At 42.4% G+C, this 23,455-nt stretch overlaps 1 protein-coding gene across 1 annotated transcript in view; it reads right to left on the bottom strand.

Annotated features, from left to right (window-relative positions):
- The window catches only part of MAP3K15 (mitogen-activated protein kinase kinase kinase 15), a 165,864-nt gene that overhangs the window by 53,042 nt on the left and 89,367 nt on the right, over positions 1–23,455 (bottom strand). The window contains 9 exon segments of the mRNA XM_065411146.1: positions 566–661; positions 6,069–6,118; positions 7,763–7,870; positions 8,203–8,353; positions 9,025–9,184; positions 10,299–10,411; positions 12,180–12,350; positions 12,570–12,588; positions 12,591–12,604. Of these exon segments, the coding sequence (XP_065267218.1) occupies positions 566–661; positions 6,069–6,118; positions 7,763–7,870; positions 8,203–8,353; positions 9,025–9,184; positions 10,299–10,411; positions 12,180–12,350; positions 12,570–12,588; positions 12,591–12,604 (882 nt within the window).

Raw genomic sequence — 23,455 nt, 5'->3', positions numbered from 1 at the left:
GGGCAGTCATGGGAGCCGCGAGCCATGCAGACCCTCCACCTGCCCGCGGTGCGGGGGAGCCTAAAGCAGCCCCCAGCCCATATCCCTGCCCCCTGGGCTCCCTGCCCAGCCCAGGGCAGGTGGAGGGTCCGCGAATCCGTGCCAGCTCTCCCCAACCCAGGGGAGAGGACTGCTCTAGGTGGGCCTCCCATACCGCGGCAGGTGGACGGTCCACCGCAGCTCTCCACAGCTTCCCGCACAGCTCTTATCATGGCCGGGCTGTGGCTCCGTGGCACTGCCCCTGGCTGGAGCCAGGTCGGGGAGAGCTGTACGGGCAGCTATGGGGAGCCTGGGTCCCTCCACCTGCCCTAGGCAGGAGGTCTGGGGGGCGGAGACACAGGCAGGGGGATGCTTTCAGCCGCACTCCAACCCAGGCAGGGGGACGGTGGGCTCCCCAGCCCCGCTCCAGCTTCTGGCTTGGCCAGGGGAGGGGCAGGGGCCCCCAGTTCCCCCACTTTTGGGAAATCTCCAACACCCTTGCCAGTCACGTACCAGAGAAGTTTTATTAGTGGTAAAATCAACTCACCTACCACACTGGTCTTCTGTGGAAAAGTAGATTTGAAAATCATCAGAGTTGTCATGGACATAAAGAAAACAACATCGTTCGTCAAACTTGGATATGCTGTAAAATTTCCATCAAAAAAAGTTTTACTCTATAGATTCATATTAGACAGCATGGAGGAGGAGGTAGTAATATCTTAGGAATTATTCAATTTCAGACAACTTTTCTTTTCTCAAGGACACAGTTAATTCTCTCACAAATGCAAGAATAGCTGTAATTGTTCTCCTTACATATAAAATCTCTTTTGTGTCACCTATTATTGAGGGTGAAATCCTGGCCACATTTAAGTCAGGCAAAACTAATGTTGACTTTGACAGGGACAAACCTCATCCCAGATGTTTTTTTTTTTTTTTTTAAACCTTTCTTAGTAGACTCATATGATTTCCTAGTATTTGACTGCCCAGGTGTGGAAACTGAACTGATTTAACATCAATTTAGATTCCAGGGCTGTCTTTGTTTACGTTAACAAATTTAGTTTATACTTCTGTTACATTTGCAATCAACCTTAAAAAGGAAATAATGGCAACATACATTAGTGTGTAAGCTTCTTAGAACCCTTTAAAGACCAGATTAATGCACAACCACATCTGCCATTGAGGCCAGGTCCTTTCTCGAAAAATTGCCTTTCTTTGATCACCCCTCCACAGAACCCAAATAAATGGGCTACATGCTGAAGAACTATGCAGGAACTGGGAGAATGGAATCCACCTTCAGTCCATGCACAATGCACATGAAAGTCCTACAGTCCCTTCATAGCTGCTACTAGCTTTTGGATTGGAATAGCTTCTGAATTGCAAAACATTTCGCATCCCCCATATAGGAGTTCATAGTCATAGGATCTGCATAACTGCCAACTCCTGCAACCCCTTCCCTGAGCAGTCACCAGGCTCTCCCTCCACACTAGACTGCACAGAACTGTCATGAAGCCCTGTTCAACTAAGTGTAGAGTTCGCAGAGGTCTTATGTGTCCACTTTGTAAGAGAACCTCTGCAGTTCAGCTGCATTTGGAAATTTCCATGGTCCTTATGATCCCAAGCAAAATTCACTCTAAATGATATTTTCTTCCTCTATTCAATAATCTTTGACAAACACTTTACTTATGTGTATGAGGCGCCTTGTTTTGTAAAGGCATTGTTCATTTGAGAACAAGAAATAACTGAACGCTCAGTATTTTGGGTTGCTGTAACATTTAAGGGTAACACAACAGTGCCAACATTCTAAAATACATACAGAGAATTCGGCCAAAACAAAGAAAACATTTTGTATAATTTTAAAAAAAGTTATATTTAGTAATAATTCCACTCTGGAAATGTAACATGGGAGGAAACCCTCATTTTTTGCAGCCAGCTCTATTACTTTACAAAACACACAATAAAACTCTCCATTTCAAATGTCACTGTATCACTTGGCTTTGATGAAGCAATCTCTGGTGTAGAAATGTATGAGGCAGATTAATCTAGCTGACTAAACTAGAATAAAAAATTATGTGAATTTTCAAAGGTTATACACAGGAGAAACAAGTCAGTATCCATGCATATGATTTTCAGTTTACTAAATATAACAAACTATATAGGAATGCCTCAGGAATTTAAGATTAACTGGCTACCATAAAGAGCAATTACATTTGACAAAAGTGTGAATTAAGATTACAAGTACGATTCTATATTAAATAACTGGTGAGAGTTTCAAAAGCATGAAGAGGTCAAAATAACTCAAAATCAACAAACACAAACGTTAAAAGAAATCAAACCTAATTCAATCACATATAAGACTATACTTCCAAGGGTTTTAGAGTCTGCAGAAATGATTAAGAAAGGAGCCAAAGCAAATGAATTGTCACTATTTAATTAAAGTTACCATGCTAAGCAACGATTAATAATGCAAACTAAGCCCACTGTAAAGTAAGTAATGTGTGTTTTAGAAAATTTGCATGCTAAGGGACTCCTTATCTGGTAACGGTGCACACCAGCAGCAATAATCATTTCATTGGTCTTGGAAACTTGTTGGGACCAAAAATAACCTAACATTTCTCCAGTGCAACAAAGGGGAAATCCTGGCTGCGCACATCTCAGGGGACTAGCGGTGGTTCTGCAGTGCTGAAGGTCAGGTAGGCAGGATTTGAGTGCAAGTGCCACAGTCGGAGCCTGGGTGACCAGGCCTAATGGTTAGAGCTGGGGTCAGGAGTCAGGAACAGAACCAAGGGTAAGAGCTGTAATTGGAAGACCAGAACCAGCACAGAGGATCAGAGCCGGGGTTGGAAGCCAGGAGTCAAGGCTGAGGGTCAGAGACAGAGTCAGAAGCCAGGAACTAAAGCCAGGGATAAGAGCAGTAACTTAGAGCAAGGCGAAGGAGCAGGGTCTGTCATAGAAGCTATTTGCATAATCAACTTCCTGTTCCCAGTGCTCCCTCCAAGCTTCAGTAGTGCACCTGGACCAATCAGGGACTCTGGGAGCACTGCCAATCAAATCCTTTGGGGGTGGCATATCCAGTAGTGTTTGGGCCCACTACGTTCACAGCCTGTCAATTGCTGCTCTGACAGAGCTGTCTGGTGGACACAGCGGTTGCTCAGGGACCAGCAGACGCAGGCTCCAGACCCAGATCCTTACAGCGAGGGGCCAACAACTCTGTGAAGGCTCCCAGCAATGGCGCTGGAACAATGTGTGTAGTGGGGGTGCTGAGGGCCATTGAACCAAACTGTAAACCCTGTATATAATGGCAACCACGTCAAGCCAGCGGGAGCAGCAGCCCCCCTAGTTCCAGCACCCATGCTTCCGGCATACTGTTGCTACAGCACTTGTGTGTGTGTGGGGGGGGGGGGAGGCAGAGCAAGGACAGACTAGGAAAGGAGTGAGGAGGCTATGTGGTTCCCTCAGCCACTGTTCTTCAACAAAGCTGCGTGGAGAAGGGGCCAGGACCCCCAGGAGTGTGAGGCTGCAGCAATGGATGCACAGCAGTCTTAGGGGGTCAGATTATTTCCCCAGAGGCACTGCAGAATTCCCCCCTATTTCATCGCTGCGCTTCCTCTCTCTGGAGGACTTTAATCAGAGCAGAAGAATCTTGTTTTATTATTTTATTGCTCGGTTAATGAATCAAGAAAGGTAGTATTTTTATTGAATCAAAAGGGTACTGTTTTGAGGTCATTACTTATACGTGAGAGGAAATATGAAATTCTTTGGTTTTTTAATATGAGATCTTCAAGTGCTCAATTATACGGGTAGGTTATCTGTAATGTTTCCAGGATTTTGAGTTCACAGCCCTTTGTTGTAATGTATCTTCTTTATTGGACTGATGTTTTATGCTAACACTAAACTAACTCATGGCCTAAGAAACTACAACCGAGCTTTGTTAAAAAAATTTAATTAAGTTTTAGAAAACATGGCTGACTTTTTACTATTATCTGGCAAAATTACATTTAGAGTTCGATTTAATTTAATCCTTTGTCAAACTGAGGGAAGAAGCTTTTGGGCAATATTATTAATTGTTTCTTGATCAAGAAATTCCAGGAAGACAAGACAAGAGAAAAGTTACCCATTGGTTCACTTCTCTCAGGAGCTCCTACACCTAGCTTGGGTAATCACCTTTGCTGATGTGATCTCAGGTATTTTTTTGTACACATCACTTATCTGGGTCTGAGATGGAGGGTTGGCAACCCTCCCTGTTTCACCGGGAGTCTCTCAGAATCAGGCTCTATCTCCCAGAGGCTACTGAAGCCAAACCGGGAGATTTTAGGCTGCTAAAAGTCTGGTGGCGCAGCGGGGCTAAGGCAGACTCCCTGCCTGCCCTGGCCCTGTGCTGCTCCTGGAAGCGGCTGACACGTCCCTGCAGCCTCTGGGAGGTGGGGAGGGAGGCAAGGAGTCTCTGCATGCTGCCCTTGTCCCGAGCTCCGACGCCGCAGCTCCCATTGACTGGGAACCGCGGCCAATGGGAACTGCGGGGGTGGTGCCTGTGAGCGGAGGCAGTGTGCAGAGCCATCTGCCCACCCCCAGGGGCCGGAGGGATGCGCCAGCCACTTCTGGGAGCAGCGTGGGGCCAGGGCAGGCAGGGAGCCTGCCTTAGCTCCGCTGTGCCGCCGACCGGGAGCCGTCTAAGGTAAGCACCACCCTGCCGGAGCCCGCACCCCTCACCCCCTCCTGCACCCAATTCCCTGCCCCAGCCATGAGCCCCCTCCTGCACCCCAACTCCCTGCCCCAGCCCAGAGCCCCCTCCTGCACCCAAACTGCCTCCCAGAGCCTGCACCCCTCACAAATCCCAATCCCATGCACCAGCCCTGAGCCCCCTCCTGGATCCCACACCCACTCCTGCACTCCAACCCCCTGTCCCAGGCTCAGCATGGAGCCCCACACACACACACTCCGAACCCCTCGGACCTAGCCCAGAGCCCGCAACCCCTCTGCACCCCAACCCCCTGCCTCAGGCTCAGCACAGAGCCCCTGCCCCACTCCGAACCCCTCGGACCCAGCTCAGAGCCCGCAACTGCTCCAGCCCAGTGAAAGTGAGTGAGGGTGGGAGAGAGTGAGCGACGGAAAGAGGGGGGATGGAGTGAGCAGAGTGGGGCCTCAGAGAAGGGGCAGGGCAGGGGGCGGGGTAAGGGTGTTTGGGTTTGTGAGATTAGACAGTTGGCAACCCTAATCTGAGACCTTGTACTTTTCTTGCAGCCTGAAGATTTCTCTATAGATGTCTCCTAATGTAAGAGATGTCTTCAGCTGGCCTCTTCCAGCCCTCTCTCATCCTTGTTTTTAAATACAAAAGTGTCAACCATGGAAAAGAAACTACAATTTATTTCCTGGAAATCTAGCTTCCAGTGACATGGAACTAACAAAGCGTGATTGCACCAATTGAGGGTGGGTTTAGCTCAGTGGTTCCCAAACTGTGGGTTGCGACCCCAAACGGGGTCACACCATCAGCAGATGGGGTTGTGGTGATCCCTAGTGTGAGGAGGATGCCATTTTGCTCCACACAGTGTGACCTCACATGTACAGTGTGTGCAAGGTCATGATGCCTCGAGGAGGCCATTTTGCTCTACAAAATGGCATCCTCCGCACAGCATGACTTTACATGCATCATACATACAAGGTCACTCTGTGCAGAGGATGTCATATTCTAGGACAAAATGGCATCCTCCAGGCTGTCTGGGGTCCTGGGAGGAAGTAATTAGTTAAAATGGGGTCATGGTGTCAAAAAGTTTGGCAACCCCGGCTTAGCTGAATATAAAAATTGTAAATACAGTTCAAAATAGAACTCCAACATTTTAGGTCGGACTCTACACAGCAGAAGCTCACTGCTCTGCTTGACTTAAGGAAAGACAGACTCTTCCCTATTACAATGTTTTGAAGCGGTTTAAGTAGAAGAAAGATTTAACAGGAAATGAAAAGCAGAGTTCATTATCTCAAATCGTAAGGCATGATCATTTGACATAAGTGAAACATTAAATGTGAAACCGCAATTAGTTGTTTTCAAGCATACCAACCTTATTCCCCTAATGGAGGAAGCTGTAAAATTCCATTCATGAATCTGTTTCTGTAAGGAACAAAGATCTAAGTCAACCACAGGTTAGTCTCAGCTTTCAAATAACTGCTTTTTGAGTTATTTGCTTTCAAAGTCATAGCAAATAGCAAAGTCATACAATACATAGGATCTTGGCAAGAATAGCCACATCTCCATTTTTTTATTTGAAAGGATGAATAGATTTGGGTAGATGTAGGACCTATATTCAATGCTAGTTTAACTCACTTGAGGAAAAGCAATTTAAAAAAATATCACAGTGAATTAAGATACATATTTTCTAGTGTAAAATTCAGTTTCAAAAGCAAAGTTGAAGCTTGAAGTGTAATTTACCAAACAGTGCATCTTTGGACTGATTAAGCAATCCTTTCACATTAAAAAACACACATAGGGCAGATCCACTACCCTGCTCTTCTCCTTTAGGAATAGAACCCTCCAGCAGACAGAGCGCTAGCGTAATTGGTTCCTATGAATTCTCTCCCCCTGGAAGCTCTGGCACAGAAATAATTGGAGGGAGATGGACAGAGTCTGACCATAAGTACTGCCCTCCAGCTGTCCCCAGCAAGTGGATGGTGTCTTGGTTACTGTTGTCAGCTAACATAGGTTAGGGCAGTCCACAAGGAATCTGCTTTGTACGGTAAAATTGTGTCATATGCGCCGTGGCCTGTATTGGGAGCAGTGCACAACCCCACCACACCAGGTCAGATTAGATTTCAGGGATGCACAAACATTTAAAACCTTGTTCCATTATTTGGTCATCTCTTACTTTGGTTATCATAACCTCTTTTCCAGATCTCACCTCACGGAGGCTGCAAGAGCTGTCCTCCTCTCATGCCTTTCCAACATCTTCCCCTTCTTGATCACTCTGGGCTTTCTAGTCTCCTTTCTCATCAAATTCAAGTTACTTCTCACTTTTAAAGGTTTGGACAACTCCATACCTGTCTGCATCACATCTCTTTATAAATTTCCTCCTACACCCTCTCTCATAACCCCATATTGCAACAAAGTTTGTCTCTTGACTTTGTCCTTCACCTGCACACAACCTTATATCTTCTTTCATGCTGCCTCCTACGTTTGGAAAACCTTTACAATTTCAACAATGCCATGCGCATTATGGTGCTTTATCAATAATAACTAATAATCAATGTAGGTTAGCTCTGAATTGTATCTCTGTAAAATCACATGTGCTAATGTAAAAAACAAAATTAAAGAGGATAACAGTATCAATCACGCTACCCGAAAGGTTTCAGAGGGGTAGCCATGTTAGTTTGTATCAGCAAAAACAACGAGGAGTCCTTGTGGCACCTCAGAGACTAACAAATGTATTTGGGCATAAGCTTTCGTGGGCTAGAACCCACTTCATCAGATGCCTGGAGGACTTTGATAGAGCCTGTTCTAGTGAAATGAGCCCAGGACTGGGAGCCACAAACACATGAATTCTAATCTGAGATCAGCCGCTGAATAATCCCAGATCTGCAAGTCATTTCACCTTCTCTATAGTACCGCAGTTTCCCCATATGTAAAATGGAGATATTAATTGTCCTGCGTCACAGGGATGTAGAAAAGTTTAAAGTGCTTCAAGATCCCATAGGTGAAAAAGGAGCCATACAAGTACAAAGCATCATTAGCCATGTGAAATGTGTTTGCCATTTGTCTTACCACTTCAGTAGGCGAGACATGCCACAGAGAGACAGTTCTCTCTTCTGCTTCATTGTTGATTGACACATATGCAGGCTGGTAGACCTTAGTTGGTTCGATCACTAAAACCTAAAAAAACCCAAAGTTCTGTTTAGTGAAATGTAACAGCAACTATACCGTAAGATCTCAAGAAGGATAGTGATATAGGATAATAAGCAACCTCAAACCAGACATTACATTTTTTTTTTTTTTTTTATAAAATCCATGTTTTTTTCCTATTTACAATAAAACAATATTATTATGGTGTATTTGTTACTGTACTTTACAGAGGGCATCAGATGTTTTTAGGTTGGTCAAATGACTACTTAGAAGAAGGGAGATTGAAAAAATGATAGCTTTTGGTTAATGCCATTCAATAAGATCTGGGGAAATTAGTTACAAAACCTATTTGGGCATCTTACTGGAAATCTCAGTCCATTAGTGGTTTCTTTCGTTGCCTCAAAAATGATATCTAACCAGAAGTTCAGTCTCTCTTGTCTGGGAGAATGCTCGATGGTGAGTTTCTTGAAACGCTGAATTAACAACAGGTTCTGGACTAATGACCTCAAGTACCTAGAACATATAAAGTCAGTCAAGGGGGGCGGGAGAGAGAGAGAGAGGCTGAGATGGACTCTGAATCCCCCTCCCCTCCCAAAGCTTTTTAATAAATTAGCAGCTCAAATGTAATTTCAAACAAAATTAAATGTATTCTACAAGATACTGTCATTTACATATGACTGTGTTGATTTTACAGATTTATAGGCCTGATATCAAGCTTAGACATGAATCTATAGTGTGCTTTTATACACAACTGATTTGAGAAGTACATGGTTAAATGGATCCCTATGTAGTGATGCCAATGGAGTGATCACATGGGGGGCAGAATGGGTTGCACATATCAATACTTAGAAGAGAATTCTACTTCAGTCTGAGTCATCTCCACCATCCTCCTCCCCTTAACGTACACATTTCAGGAGAATCTAAAACCAGCTCTATCAGTCTGATGGATAGTTTTATTTTCTACCAGAAAAAAACCCACAATAAAGAATAAAGTTCAAATCAGAGTTGCAAAAATTTGAGATTTAGAAATGTATTAAGTCATCTGGTTCATCCAATTGTCTGTGTAGGATTGTTCCCTACTGGACATTTTCTAGTATTTTGTCCAGTCTAGTTATAAAAATCCCAAAAGATAGCGCTTTTGACCGAGACAATATGCGCATTTAATGTGAGCACACACTACTTACCAAACTGGAGGCTTCAGTTTAAACAGTTTCTCCGCTGCTTGCACTGCCTTACCAATGTCACTGGCCAGCATGCTCACACTGAAAAACTGTCCCACATCCCAGTAATTATTCATTTTTTCCAAGCTTCCCTTTCTTCCCAACAAACTGTTCAGCCGCACACCTGGGAAATTTCACATTGAAAGAATGCTTCTATTTTAAATGAAATTTTTGCACATTTTGCTATCACTATCCTAATGATCATTCAGAGATGGAACTGTCATTAATGAAAGAATGGGGAGTATTTACTCCTACCTGGAGATTATGGGCCAGATGCTTTGACCCCATTAAGGCTACTTTGTACAGCTGTGGTGACAAAACGCAGACTTAAACGTGGCTCAACTGGCCAGTGAAGGATTTATTTTGTGTAGGGCCACTGTAGGAGCTCTTACACTGGCTCCCAGTGTAGGGGATGTACCTAGGTGTCCCTATGTCCCAGAGATCCCCACCTGCTGGAACAGTCCCTAGGTCAGGGGCTGGTGCAGTCTGGTCCCAGGATTGAGGTGTAAAAGTGGTTAAAAAGACACTTTTGCATCCCCCTGACCTCCTTTGCTGCAGGAAGGGCTGCTCTGGTGCAGCTGAGGATCCGATTCCAAATGTAGAACTTTGATTTTTGGCTATTACCTTTCTAGAACGCAACTGAATCTATAATACAACAGTTTTATTTTACAGATCTATCTATATCAGGGATGGGTTTCAATCAAGCTCTTGAACTTTGGGGAAACTAGAATCTGAGTTGGGCAACTGGCTCCTAATTCTGTAATGGGCTAAACCAAATTTTGAGCCAGATTCATCTCTGCACTGATACAAGGGGGGTGGGGGGAGATGGTCTCCCTGATTCAGTGTCCGTAGTGGCCCCCAATGCCCCTTAACTTACACCTTTGTTGCAATGGCAACTCTGAACCACTGCAGTGGTGCAGAACAGTTGGGCCACAGGTCCAGACCTGCCTACACCACCTCCCTCCACCTCTGCTGTGTGCTCTAATCCCCCCCCCCCCCCCCCGTTCCCAGGGCTCCTGAAGAGGTGGCACAGAGCTGTCTCTGCAGCAATTGTAGGGGTCACTCATATCTGGGTGTTCCCTGGAGCAGATTTATGCTCCTTCTGTGGCCCCTTTTATGCTGGTGTAGCTGGCATAAAGGGACCAAGGGGCAATGATGAATACACCTCAGACCCATCTCTGCAAAATAAAATTCAACTGTTCTTTATTAAAGAGAACACAAAGTTCTTGTTTGTTTACCTATTTTTCTTAGTTCCATAGAGGTTTCAAACTGCTGCCCTGCCACAATCAGCAAAACGGCAAGGTTAATTCCAGAATACAGACTTGACTGGAGCTCAAATCCTTTGCGGTACCTGCAGAGACAAAGAGTCTAGAGCTCACATCGTACTGTGCCTTAAACACAAAACACGGCACAGTTGTGAAAAAAGGGGCTCATCGTCCCCTGGGAAGAAAGTATTTTTAGGGATCATGTAATATGTTCATTACTTTGTACCAACACCACCCTGAAAAGGGAATGCTTTAGAGACCATGAGTTAACCCAGTGGGTCTCAACCAGGGGTACACAGAGGTCTTCCAGGGGTTACATCAACTCATCTAGATAGTTGCCTAGTTTTACAACAAGCTACATAAAATGCACCAAAGTCAGTACAAACTAAAGTTTCATACAGACAATGACTTGCTTATACTGCTCTATATATTATACACTGAAATGTAAGTACAAAATTTATATTCCAATTGATTTATTTTATAATTATATAGTAAAAATGAGAAAGTAAGCAAATTTTCAGTAATAGGGTGCTGTCACACTTTTGTATTTTTATGTCTGATTTTGTAAGCAAGTAGTTTTTAAGTGAAGTGAAACTTGAGGGTACGCGAGACAAATCAGACTCCTGAAAGGGGTACAGTCGTCTGGAAAGGTTGAGAGCCACTGATTTAACCTGTCGTCAAAGAAGAGAGGAGAGGAGAGCAGAGGACCTGCATACAATTTTGTGTCCCATCAATTTGCATGATTTGGAGGAAGGAAAATCTGAGTTAGTTATTTTAAAAAATTAACATTTAATACAACAGAATGTCATTTTATTCCATTGGTGATATAGGAATATCAAGGAAAATGCAGCAAGATGTTCTTTCTTAGTGAGAATTTTACATAAAGGGCTGAGAGTTACACATGTTCTATTACTTTATGTCTCTATGCCCCAAATCCTGTTCCTTAGTAGCAAAACTCCCATGAACTTGGCTAAATTATCTAGAGCCAACTGTTTTTATGCATTTATTTAATTTCAGGAGAGACCCATTTACATCCTGGGGGTTCATTATTCCCTGCACACATTGTAATATTACTCTTGCTTTAGACATCCCTTTTGAAAAAAAAATATAGTATTTTACAGTAACGATCCAGAAAATACACCATCAACATTACTGTAATCAGCAGACGTTTGAATAATTACTGTACAATATTCGGCTTACATATATATATCTGTGTATACACATGTATGCAGCGTGACTGCATTAAATGGAGTTTATCAATGCAGCTCCTTAAACTCACTGGACAACTTGGTATTGAGCAACATGAGACATCTCCTTTCTCAGCACCCCCTCATGGGACTGAGGATAGAATTCCTCCCTGTGCAGAAGACCAGCATGAGGCCTATACGCTACCTGCATCTCACTTAAACCCTCAAAGTGGGGTTTAAGTGAGATGTAAATAGTGCTAGGTCTTCTGTGGTGTCTCTGAACCCTGTACTTCTGTGGTGTCTCTGCACAAACAGCGAATTTCACCCTGAATTCGCTGTTTGTGCAGCATTCCCAACCCATACCAATACATAGAGAAAAGTGAGAGACCAGGAATTTGTTTGCCTTAAAAAAAAAAAAAAAAAAAACCACTAAGATACAGTTGGACAAAATGGAGATCCTTACTCAAAGTTTTCTCAATTCTAACTAAACCAAGTGCAAATTTTACTTCAGTAGGAGTTTGCTTAAATAAAGACTGTGAGGAAGTAAAGACCTTGGAGTTTAGGCTTATAATTTGGCACAGTCTTGTTTAGATAAATTCTGCTGTTTTTTCAAAGCCAGATGTAAAACTTTGAAAATGCTGTTAAATGGGTTTGCTTTTTCTGTTACCATTCAATGGCAATGTCTCGGCTACTGGTATCTTTACAGTCAGAATCAAGGAATATGTCCTTGTAGATTCTCCCACACAGGCAGAACATATCTGGAGCAGGGTGATCACACGTCTGCAGGACTTGAAGCATCACTTGTAATGCCTTCCCTCTGTCGCCTGTATTGTTCCTTCTAAAATCAATGCAGAAAATGACACGAATGAGTTCAAATCCAAAACAGCAAGTTCGAGATGCACAGTAGATTTAGTTTTTGCTATCATTCCACTGAAATGTAATTGTGTATTGGTTGGAAGAAATAAAACTCTACTGTCATAGGGGAACTACTTGTTAAATCTAAGAACTGAATAACGTTCAGACTATCCAGGTATATTAAAGATTCTCCATCTCTCACCTGGTTCTTCCATCCATGAACAGGTGTTGGGCATGCTGTGAAGGGGAAACAAGCACTTTACATGAGGCTCAGTCCCCACAACACTTGCTACAGGGTAACAGTCATATTCCCATGGTAGTCAATGGGACTACTCACTGCACTATGCCTAATAGTGTTTACAGGCATGGACCCATAATTTGGAAGTGACCACCACCTGCCAGTCCTGTGGTGATATTGACTGGCTGTGGGGAAAAGCCAGGTTGATCTCTCTTTGTCCAGTAAGACAAGAGAGATCAACATGAAGCCTTTGGGGAAAGCCTTTGGGGAAACGGATATTGAAGGAAATAGTATTTTATTCCTTGATTAATCTGTGGAGGTAAGAAATAAAAAGTGTAAAAGATCTAAAAATTAACAGCTGTAATGAGCTTCTAATTAAAAACATGTAACATTCATAGTCATCACAAAAATCGAGCTAGTAAAATATTATATATTCTTAACATTTTTGTTAACATAACTTCAAAATTCCTGGCTAAATAAACCTAGATAACCTTGTAATTTTCAATAAATTTAAAACTCACTCTCACTATTTACATCAAAAAGGCACATCAGTGTGAACAGAAAAAAATGCATTTGCAAGTGAAAAGCAAGCATGGTTTTAGAGCTTAAAATCCACTTACCAGCATTTTGCTAATAACTAGGATTCAAACTATTTACCAACCCATTTTCAGATATGCTTATGGTTTCCTGATCCCTAGTATCTAGGTATACAGAAACAAACTTATGCTTAAGAAGGTCTATGCTTGCTTTGTCAGCAATGCCAAGGGCAGATAGCTGCTTCTGGTAATTTTAGAATTGTTTTCCACTGAAAGGATTTAATCTCTGGTACAGCTGCTCAGTTCCTTGGGTAACCAGCAGATAGACCAGGGCCTATAGAACATACCTACAGCAAAACATGTTCTATGCGTGAGAAGTGCAGGATAAAAGTGTAATATGGCTATACAGATTTCTAACTAGTTCTCTACATTTTGTACTGCCTGTGATGCCAGAGGCATTATGTAAATTGTACAGTAGGAAGTACCAGAGAGTTTTAAAAGAGTGCATTGTTTCTTCAGATTAAATTCTGAATTAAAGTTCTTCCTGACCATTTCTAATGAGATCCAAATGAAAGTTAAAGGACTTCTTGGAACTTTATAGAGGTAACAAATTAAAAAGAGGAAAGAACAAGTCCAATGTCCTCTGTGTCAAATTCTCTCACTAAACCTGTTCTACATTAATCAGATTCTCTAAGGAATGTTGGCCAAATTCTACCCTTTTTACATAAATACAATGAAACTTGTGCATGCATAGCCAAGGACAATATTTGGCCTTAAAACAGGTTCCTTTGAGGTCCAATAATTAGCACATATTGCAATTTAGGGATGTGTTTAAGACATTGCTGACACAATAATGTCTACTACATTTGCTTTTAAAGGCATCATACAACCAGCATATAATTTACAGTACTTTCAGATACCTGGTGTACGTTAGTACCATTAAGCCACGTTTATAAATTGTCTGTGCAAAAGCACAAATTTAAAGAAAAAGCCATCTATAATACAATACATAGTATGTCACAAGGATAGTTTTGCTTAGGATAGACCAGGGATCGGCAACCTTTGGCACACGGCTCGCCAGGGTAAGCCCCCTGGCAGGCCGGGCTGGTTTGTTTAACTGCCGCGTCCGCAGGTTTGGCCGATCGCGGCTCCCACTGGCTGCAGTTCGTCGCTCCAGGCCAATGGGGGCTGTGGGAAGCGGTGTAGTCTGAGGGATGTGCTATCCGCCGCTTCCCGCCACCCCCATTGGCCTGGAGCAGTGAACCGCGGCCAGTGGGAGCCGTGATCGGCCGAACCTGCGGACGCGGCAGGTAAACAAACTGGCCCAGCCCGCCAGGGTGCTTACCCTGGTGAGCTGCGTGCCAAAGGTTGCCGATCCCTGGGATAGGCTAATGAACAACTCGTAATAGTTTTCTGTCACTACCTAATGCTGAACACTTTTTGGGCTCCATGGGCTTGATCCAATGCCCATTCGACTCAACAGAAAGACTCCCTTTGTCTTCAAAGGATCAGGCTCAATATAAATAATATCAATATTAATGCAATATGTATTCCAGATTCTAATGGGCAAAAGCCTCCACATCTCATTAAGAATCCTACAAATTATTCAGTTCCCTTGTAGGGGAGGGAAGGGACTTGTAATGGAATTTAGAACAGTGCATTTAAATCTTTTTTAGATCAATTAATTGTGGATTTAAATTAATATGAGACATTATCAAGCATGACATCTAGCAACTCATCTTAACTATATTCACCTAGACCAAATTTTCAAACTTGGATGCCCATAGTTAATCACCTGAACATCTGATTTTGGCACCTAATTTCTCATTTAGGCACTTAAAGAGATATTAAATCCCAGTATGTGCCCAGTGTACACTAGGTGCAAGGTCAGTAGTGAGAAAGTTATTACCATAGGATAGTTGTTTGTGGCCTATGTGAAATGAGTCCAGTTTCTATGGGGTAAGCATCTACGTCACCACCAGTCTTGGGAATAAACTATCACCCTGTAAGGCAATCTCAACTGAGAAGCCAAGGTACGAATGGGATGGAAAACTGAACCACTCTCTTAAGGCCTACAAGTAGCTTCTCCAACTCAGCATGGAGGTACGCAGGTGGGATAACGTCTGACACTTGGCATGACACTCCATAGATAGAGGACTCCTATTTATTTCATGTTCATCACTATGGCATCCAAATGCCTGACAAAGTCTAAACATATATTTCAGGCTCCGGTGCTGTCAATAGAGCAACTGAATCAGCTTAATTTGTTTTTGTTTTTTTAAATGGTAATTCTGTTTAACATTGTCCTTGCCCCAGCATCAATTGTATTAACGTGTTTGTCATTCAGAGTCCTAACAGCAGAAGGAAGAGCGGCAGAGTTAAAGTACATTACGCTATAATGTCCCAGCAGAGCTAACAGAAAGCATGAAATATTTTCCTGGTATGAGTAAGTCAGCTCAGCGATGAATTGACCAAGATAAGCATGTCCTCTGCCTAGTGCTAGTTAATTTGGGGACTAAATAGTCCTCTTTTTCAATGGATCAAGTTCATGCATGTTAATCAAGTGTACTTCCTACCATACTCTTGGGCATAAGCTTTCGTGGGTAAAAACCTCACTTCTTCAGATGCATAGAGTGAAAGTTACAGATGCAGGCAGTGTTAAATTCACCATTAATCTGGGCTTGAATAGGGACTGGGAGTGGCTGGCTCATTACAGAAGCAGCTTTTCCTCTCCTGGAATTGACACCTCCTCATCTATTATTGGGAGTGGACTACATCCACCCTGATTGAATTGGCCCTGTCAACACTGGTTCTCCACTTGCGAAGTAACTCCCTGCTCTCCATGTGTCAGTATATAATGCCTGCATCTGTAACTTTCACTCTATGCATCTGAAGAAGTGAGGTTTTTACCCACGAAAGCTTATGCCCAAATAAATCTGTTAGTCTTTAAGGTGCCACCAGACTCCTTGTTGTTTTTGTAGATACAGACTAACACGGCTACCCCCTGATACTTGATACCATACTCTTGGCTGTTTGAATTAGGATAACAGCCGCTGCTCCCTATCTTCTACCCTCTTGTGTAACAGTGCAGTAAAAGGTAAGATTTATTCCTGATCATTTAAAATAATGCATATAAAACAAGTTGCATTGAGTGGGGTTTTTCTATCAGCAATCACAGCTCAAGGTGATGAAGATCATTCCCATAACTACAAAGAAAGTTTTTAGCAGAAAACCAGACCACAGTATTTTTTTTAAAATGTTTCCTGCTTATGCTAATACAGAAACAAATAAGGCTATTTTAGACATTAATGTTGATTTCATAAAAATTTCTATCACATAAACATCAAACAAAAACTTTGCAATCCTCTGAGTGTAAAACTAAATGAACTATCTTGGCCAGTCTGCAGGAATGGGTCAGCAAATGTACATGTGTGTTGATCGCTATCATTCAGGCCTTCATCCTGCAAACACTTGCATTTGGGCATAACTTTATGTACACAAACAGGACTACTGAAGTCAATGGGCTGTACAGCTAAGCAGGTACATAAGTGTTTGCAGGTAACTGCTATTTTCATCTCCACAATCATGTTTTGAGTAAGAGCATTGCAAGCAACATGTGTCAGGGCATCCATATGCCAGTCGCTTATCAATTAAGTGATCTAGTTTACAGAAAAGCCAGCATACAGTACAGCTGACCTTCCTTATGCACCACTATCATAATAGACAGTTAACCATACCATCCTGCCCCACTCCAGCCATGGCAGAGGTTAGACCAGACTGGGAACAACTTTTACTTGCAACAATTCTCAAGGGCCACATGCCAGTGGGAGGTAGCCAGAGCACAGTAACTCCAGCTAGGGACTTAGGGCAGCTTCAACTCTAGCTCCAGCAGTCACAGGAAGAGGGAATGCAGGGATGAATGGTTCCTATTTACCACATCAAATGATCTGTCAAATACATACCTATAAACTGTTGAATCAATAGGACTTCTTTAAAAAGACAGGATAAGTTTTGAAAACTTTCAATCACTAAGTAATGAAAGGATTTTCTCCCCCAAATACACAGTACTGTTTTGTAACTTGGCAACTCTGATTAGAGGAATTTTTGCCTGGATTTAGAAACCCATAGGTACATTATGTACTACTGAGGTATGCTTTCTTGTTTCCACGGGAGAACAAATACAGCCGGCAGGGATAAGTCTCAGTGATGCACAGGAATGCATTCATTTTCTCTCTCACCACCTATGCATGTCAAATGATCTGCTACACCTTTTTGGTTTTTGATGATTAATGGATGAGGAATATTAAGAGCTCATCTTATGTACTCATAATTGCTAATGGCATTCCTCTAAACTTACAAGTAATTTGCTGGTTTTTTTTCCATTAAGGATAATCAGCATCCACAAGAATATGATCCTCTTACAACTTTACCCCCTCAATTCTCCTTTCCCAGCCGCTCAAAACCCACCCAAGGTATCATCTTCACGCCCATCCCTCTCATCTACCACCCTGTCCTTTGCATCACAGCAACAAACAAACCACTAAGCATACACTACTATTTTTCTTTTATGCCCTTAAGGCGTCACTCTTCACATAAAACCTTCCCTGTAGTCTTCATTTCCAGTAACTGTGCTGTCATCACTCTCACCATATCTCCAAAAACAGCCTCCTTGATCATTTCCAGTCTGGTTTCATCCCCCTTGGAACACTAGCATGATTGACAAGTCAGAGCTACACACCATGAGCCACATTCTTACCCCACTGAAGTCAACAGGAGTCTTGTCATTAACTTCAGTGGGGCCAGGATTTGGCTGTCTGGGATTAGGCCAGTGGAAGCATTTGCCACTTTGTAAACAACAATGATGTTATCAGTTTTGGTCTGGACCTTTATTGATATTTTGCCCTGTATGCCTCCTGTTTGCACCAGGGCTTTGGAGTGGAGCCCGAAGCTGGAGCGTGGAGCAGCTCCGGAGCAGTGGAGCTGCAGGTTATTGCCTGAAGCTGGAGCGGAGCCGGAGCACAGCTCCAAAGCCCTGGTTTGCACCGTGATTAGGCAGGTAGATAGAATACTGTGTATTCTGGAAGACAGACTGGATTATAGAAGGGCCCTAATTCAACCAAAAGAAAAGTTGCTCATGGGGGGGCCCCTTTGGTTTCCTTTATCTTTAATTTCATCTTGTCTCTATTTGTCTGCTCACACAGGACATAAAATATTTTCTCCATCTTTGCTATCCTCACCAGACTGGAATTACTACCTACCATTTTGGTTGTCAGACAAGACATACTGAATATCAGTGGAAGGAGGCAACAGATTTCCCCCCCCACACACACACACCCCACAGATCAGGGCTGGCAGTTAGGTTGACCAGGTTTTCATGGCATCCATTCAAGCCAGTATTTTGTTCTGACTGATTATTTCAGGCTTCAAACAGCTGTTAAACAGTCTATTATGCATGTTATCATTATAAACATGACCTCAGTGTCATATTGCAGAGTAATGAGAACATGAGGCAGTTTAATCCATAATAAATATAAATACAACCATTCATAAAGTAATTGGCATTCAAAAGCAGCACTTACTGTTTACTGTATACATTCTAGAACACTTACTTGCACTAAAAAAAATCATCAATATGCATATCAAAGCAGTCTTAAAATGAGGATGAGGTCTGATAATGACTGCTGAAAAAATGGCATTACAGCATTACAATATTTGTTGCATCTCAGTTACTCCATATCAGATTTGCACAGTTTATAAATACAGATGGATAATCCAAAGTATAACTAAGTATATTAAAATCTACAGCAAGAAATAGGCCTAGAATAATTTACAGCAGATAATTTAGTGGTATTCCACATACTTTTTCATTAAAAACACAATACTGATCCCACTGAAGGCTAATGGGGTTATATATGTGTCAATAAGAGCATAATTTGGCCTGCAGATCCTTTAATACTGGTGATAACGCACAAGGTGATGAGAACTCAGCTTGACTTTCAGATTGTAGGTTGAACTTGCAGGGCTCTAGTTAGGAAAAAACATTTTTTCTTGAAATTCTGAAATGTCAGATGCAAATCACTGACATATAATAAACCGCATACCCCCATGATGCCATTTTTACAGAACTACATTTTAAAACACTTATTCCTTTTCAAGGAGAATAATTTCCTATGGCTTTCATTACCAGTAATAACTAGTTATTTACTATAATGAATCCCTTGCAGCATGTTATTCCCATCACTTGCTAATAGCTTGTTCTTTGTATGCTAGTTCATTGTTAATAACCAGTGATGATTGCATTCTCCCTCATCTTTAATATGAGTCAAGATGGAACTGGCTGAGGGCTAAAAAGAAATCACACACACCAGAATGTTGAATAGCATGAGCTGTAATATCTCCACCTTAGGCCTTATGCGAGGATTGAATTGGGCTTTAAGGTAGCTATAGTCTGCTCTGTTTTATGAAAAAATCAGATGTAGCCCTTAGGTGCTGTGAAAGTGGCCAATGCAGCCATCACTTGAGCAATATTTGGACTGTCCTGGTTTAGTCTACAAGGACCTTTTCAAAATATTAATTAAATCATTTTTTAGTTGATGTGACTAAACTCTAAATCACCTATGGACAGCCATAACGTTAACATTCTAGCTGATAGTGAAAATTTAGACTTTATTAATATTCAGACAAACTACTGCAGTAAGTAAAACAACAAAGAGCCAAACTAATGTGCCATTTAAATTATTCTCCTAGCATTAAGCTATCTAATTACAGGCAAGTTAAAGCTCTACCTTAGCCTCTAGACAACCCCCTCCCTACCCAACCCTCACCCAAATTCCCTATCACAGTCTCCCTTCCTGGGTTTCTCAGCCAATCTCAGTGTCCCCATCCCCCTCCGGCTCTCTGTTGCATTCTCTTTACTCAGCCAGGCCCAGTTCTATGCCCACACTTGTCTCCTCATCAAATCTGTCTCCCTTCCACTCTCATCTCCTATCCCTGGCCCCACTGATTCTCAGTCCCAGTCTCCTTACCCACCCAGTCCCATTCTCCTCCTCCCCCCAACCCAATCTGATATCAGTTCCCCCTCCTCTCAGTTCCCAGTCCCAGTTTCCTTATCCAGCCAGTCCTGGTCTGCCTGCGCACAGCCCCAGTCACTCCTCCAGCCCAGTCCAGGCTATGTCTACATATAAAACACTACAGCAGCACACCTGCAGCTGCACCATTGTAGCACTTTGGTGTAAATACTCACTACAGCGACAGGAGGGGTTCTTCTGTTGCTGTAGTTATTCCACCTCCCCAAGAGACAGTCGCTCAGTTGAGAGAAGAATTCTTCCATTGACCTAGCGCTGTCTACACTGTGCATTAGATCAAATTAACGAGGTAGCTCTGGGGTGTGGATTTTGCCCATTCCTGAGTGGCGTAACTGGGCTGACGTCACTTTTCCGTGTAGACCAGTCCCCCAGTTTCCCTGTTTCCTTTGACAGCTTCAGCTTTCAGTCCGAGTTTTCTATCAACCTTGCTCAATCTACTCCCCCCTAGCAGGTTCAGCTCTTTCCCCCTCTGCACTGCACTGACAGCACAGGAGAGACAGTATCCAGTGTCTCAGTTCCGGTGCCCAGGCTCAGCACAGCCTGCAGACACAAAGACCTGCAATTGCAGGGAAAGTCCTGCTCAGCCCCAGGCTATGGCATGCCCAGAGTTGATGGAGTTCTGGGAAATTCAGCTGCTAAAACCTAAGAAGTCTCCACTAAGCATGTGCATACTGCAATTTTTCTAAAGCTTATAAATTGGCCAAATGTGAGTGGAATTTCCTGATACAAAGGCCCCCTACCAAATTTCAAGTCCCTGGCTCCAAGGCATGGAAGTCCTAGAGCTTTTCAAAGAAAAGCTTAACAGAATTTTTTTTAACCTGGTCAAAAGAAACAAATTTTTCCTAAACTTGTTCTCTGAAATGACAACCATTTGGGGTCAATTTCTGCAAACAATTTCAATCTGAGGCAGACACATGACTCATGAGAACATACAATGGGAGGATTGCTTAGGAACCACTGTATTGATGGCAGAGAACAAAATGTGGTTGTATCATCATACCAGAATACGACAGATTCACTTTACAACCATTGAATGCTGGGCATTCTCCCTTAGAGAAATATGAAATCCAAATGGATTTCTGTTTTGGCAGACTATCCCCAATGAGGCAGAGGACATTATTTCTTTAAAGGTGAGCCCTGAGCTCAAACACCAGGAGTATTACAAAATATAATCTTCACCCTCCTTAAACACAAAACTATACTAAGGTTCAGAGCATACCTACTTCTATTCCTAGAACCTGAAATCACTTGGGACAGACCCATGATTGTCATGAAATCCTGAGTCAGCCATGAAGCCATGTCCACATAGTCACATAATACACCGGACCCTCGCTAGAACGCGCGTCTATATAGCGTGAATTCGCAAATAACGCAGTTGCGGCCATGGATCCCAAATTTAATTACTTTAATTGCAATTTATTTTAACGCGGTCCCCGCATTAACGCGGTACTGCACTTGGATCCCAAATCCCACGTTCTAGCAAGGGTCCGGTGTACAATAGGTCTAGGCAACTCCAGTGCCAACCCAGACCAAGTGCCACAGTACAAGCTGTACACCCCAGCTATTTCTCACCCAGGAATCTGCTCCACAGATCCTCAGCTATACATCATCCTTACAATTACATCATAGTAGTTAGAAATTTGATTAGCCACTGACCTTACATTAAATAAGATAAAGCAAAGAGAAGAGTCCCTGATAATACGTGTTCTGTGCTCCAAAGTTGAGTCCCCAGTTGAGACCAGTGTGACAGATAACTATCCTACCACAGGACCTACACTTGAGGAATTATCATAATCTATTATTTAGAATAGTGCCATAAATGTGTATGCAATTCTCTGCCCTCTCTCCACATAATTTGGAGAGTCCACGCCCCCAGAAATGATTCCCTACCATTTGAGTGCCATATCTCTAGCTCTTTGTAGCACAGCCCAACCATCTAATTGAAAAGACTAAATGAAATGAACTGCCAACAATAACTTAATTAAAGCAGAACAAGAGGAAATTAATGAATGAGATAGTCTGCTGATTATGATTAGAATTGTGGTATAATTGATGTGAAATATTAATTATTAGATTCAGCAGTGTCTGACATTTGGTATGCTCAGGTTCCTACAATCAGTTATTCTGTTATTACTTATGATGCATGTTATTCCTGCTGCACTTTATTGTAATTCTGGGTAATCTTTACCCTGTTTTGCAAGGCAAGAATCAATATCTTAGGTATAACTTTATCATTTTGTATTCTTGTGAATAGTAACAAAATTCAATAAAACAGGAATAATAAAAACAGAAAGTTAATAGCACAAGCAGTCTGTAGAAAAAGTTAACAATTAAGTTTTTAGGATGACCAGATATATGAATAGACCTGATCTAAAAATATTTTCAAGTCCAAAACAATGCATCAAGAAGCAAATATATTTTGAAAATTGCTGAAGGGAAGTTATTTAAAAAGGTTACTCTTTGATTGGACCAAAAATCTATAAACAGGAGAGAGTACTTTTGTGTTCTCACTGTTGGAAAATTAGTTGTTCATTTCTAGGAAACTATTTACCATAATACATTTCCTAAGTATTTCCAAAAGAACATAAGAATACCATACTCGAGCAGACTGGTAACTCAATGCAGCATATGTTGATGAGGAGAACAGGTGCAGATTATTTTGCATGTGTCTTTTACAGAACTCTAATTCCATCAATATCTTCAAAAAGATACATGAGATTTAGTGGCACTAATAGAACTAATCATACAATAACTAATCATACCACTAATAATAGTGAATCATACTCGTATGATTAGTTGTTATTTGTAACTAATAACTAACTCTGCCCTGTACTGATAGCTACTCGCCCCAATTCCCTGCCCCCAATTCCCTCCCAAGGTATGTCTACACTTTAAGCTGGAGGTGACATAGCTGTGGTAGCTATGATTGAGTGTGGCCACGGTAGTATGAGCAGTGGGAGTGACTAGCCATCTGAAGTATGTGCCTAATGTGTCGAACGGGAACATATTCAGGGTGGTTAGACCCTCTCACTGTTCAAGTTGTTGCGGCTACACTGTATCAAGCTAGTGAACTCATCTGATCACAGCTAGCATGGGTAAGTCTCCTCAAGCTGGAACTGACACCTCCAGCTTGAAGTGTAGACATACCCCCACTCTCGTCACCTTAGATTCACTCCACACATGCCCCTTTCCCCCTCCTCTACTTTTTCCCCTCCATCCCCTTCCTTTC

Source organism: Emys orbicularis, chromosome 1, assembly GCF_028017835.1.
Source record: "Emys orbicularis isolate rEmyOrb1 chromosome 1, rEmyOrb1.hap1, whole genome shotgun sequence".
NCBI classification, from domain to species: domain Eukaryota; kingdom Metazoa; phylum Chordata; order Testudines; family Emydidae; genus Emys; species Emys orbicularis.
The sequence above is the reverse complement of the archived record's forward strand: the minus strand, read 5'-3'. Positions and strand labels throughout refer to the sequence as shown.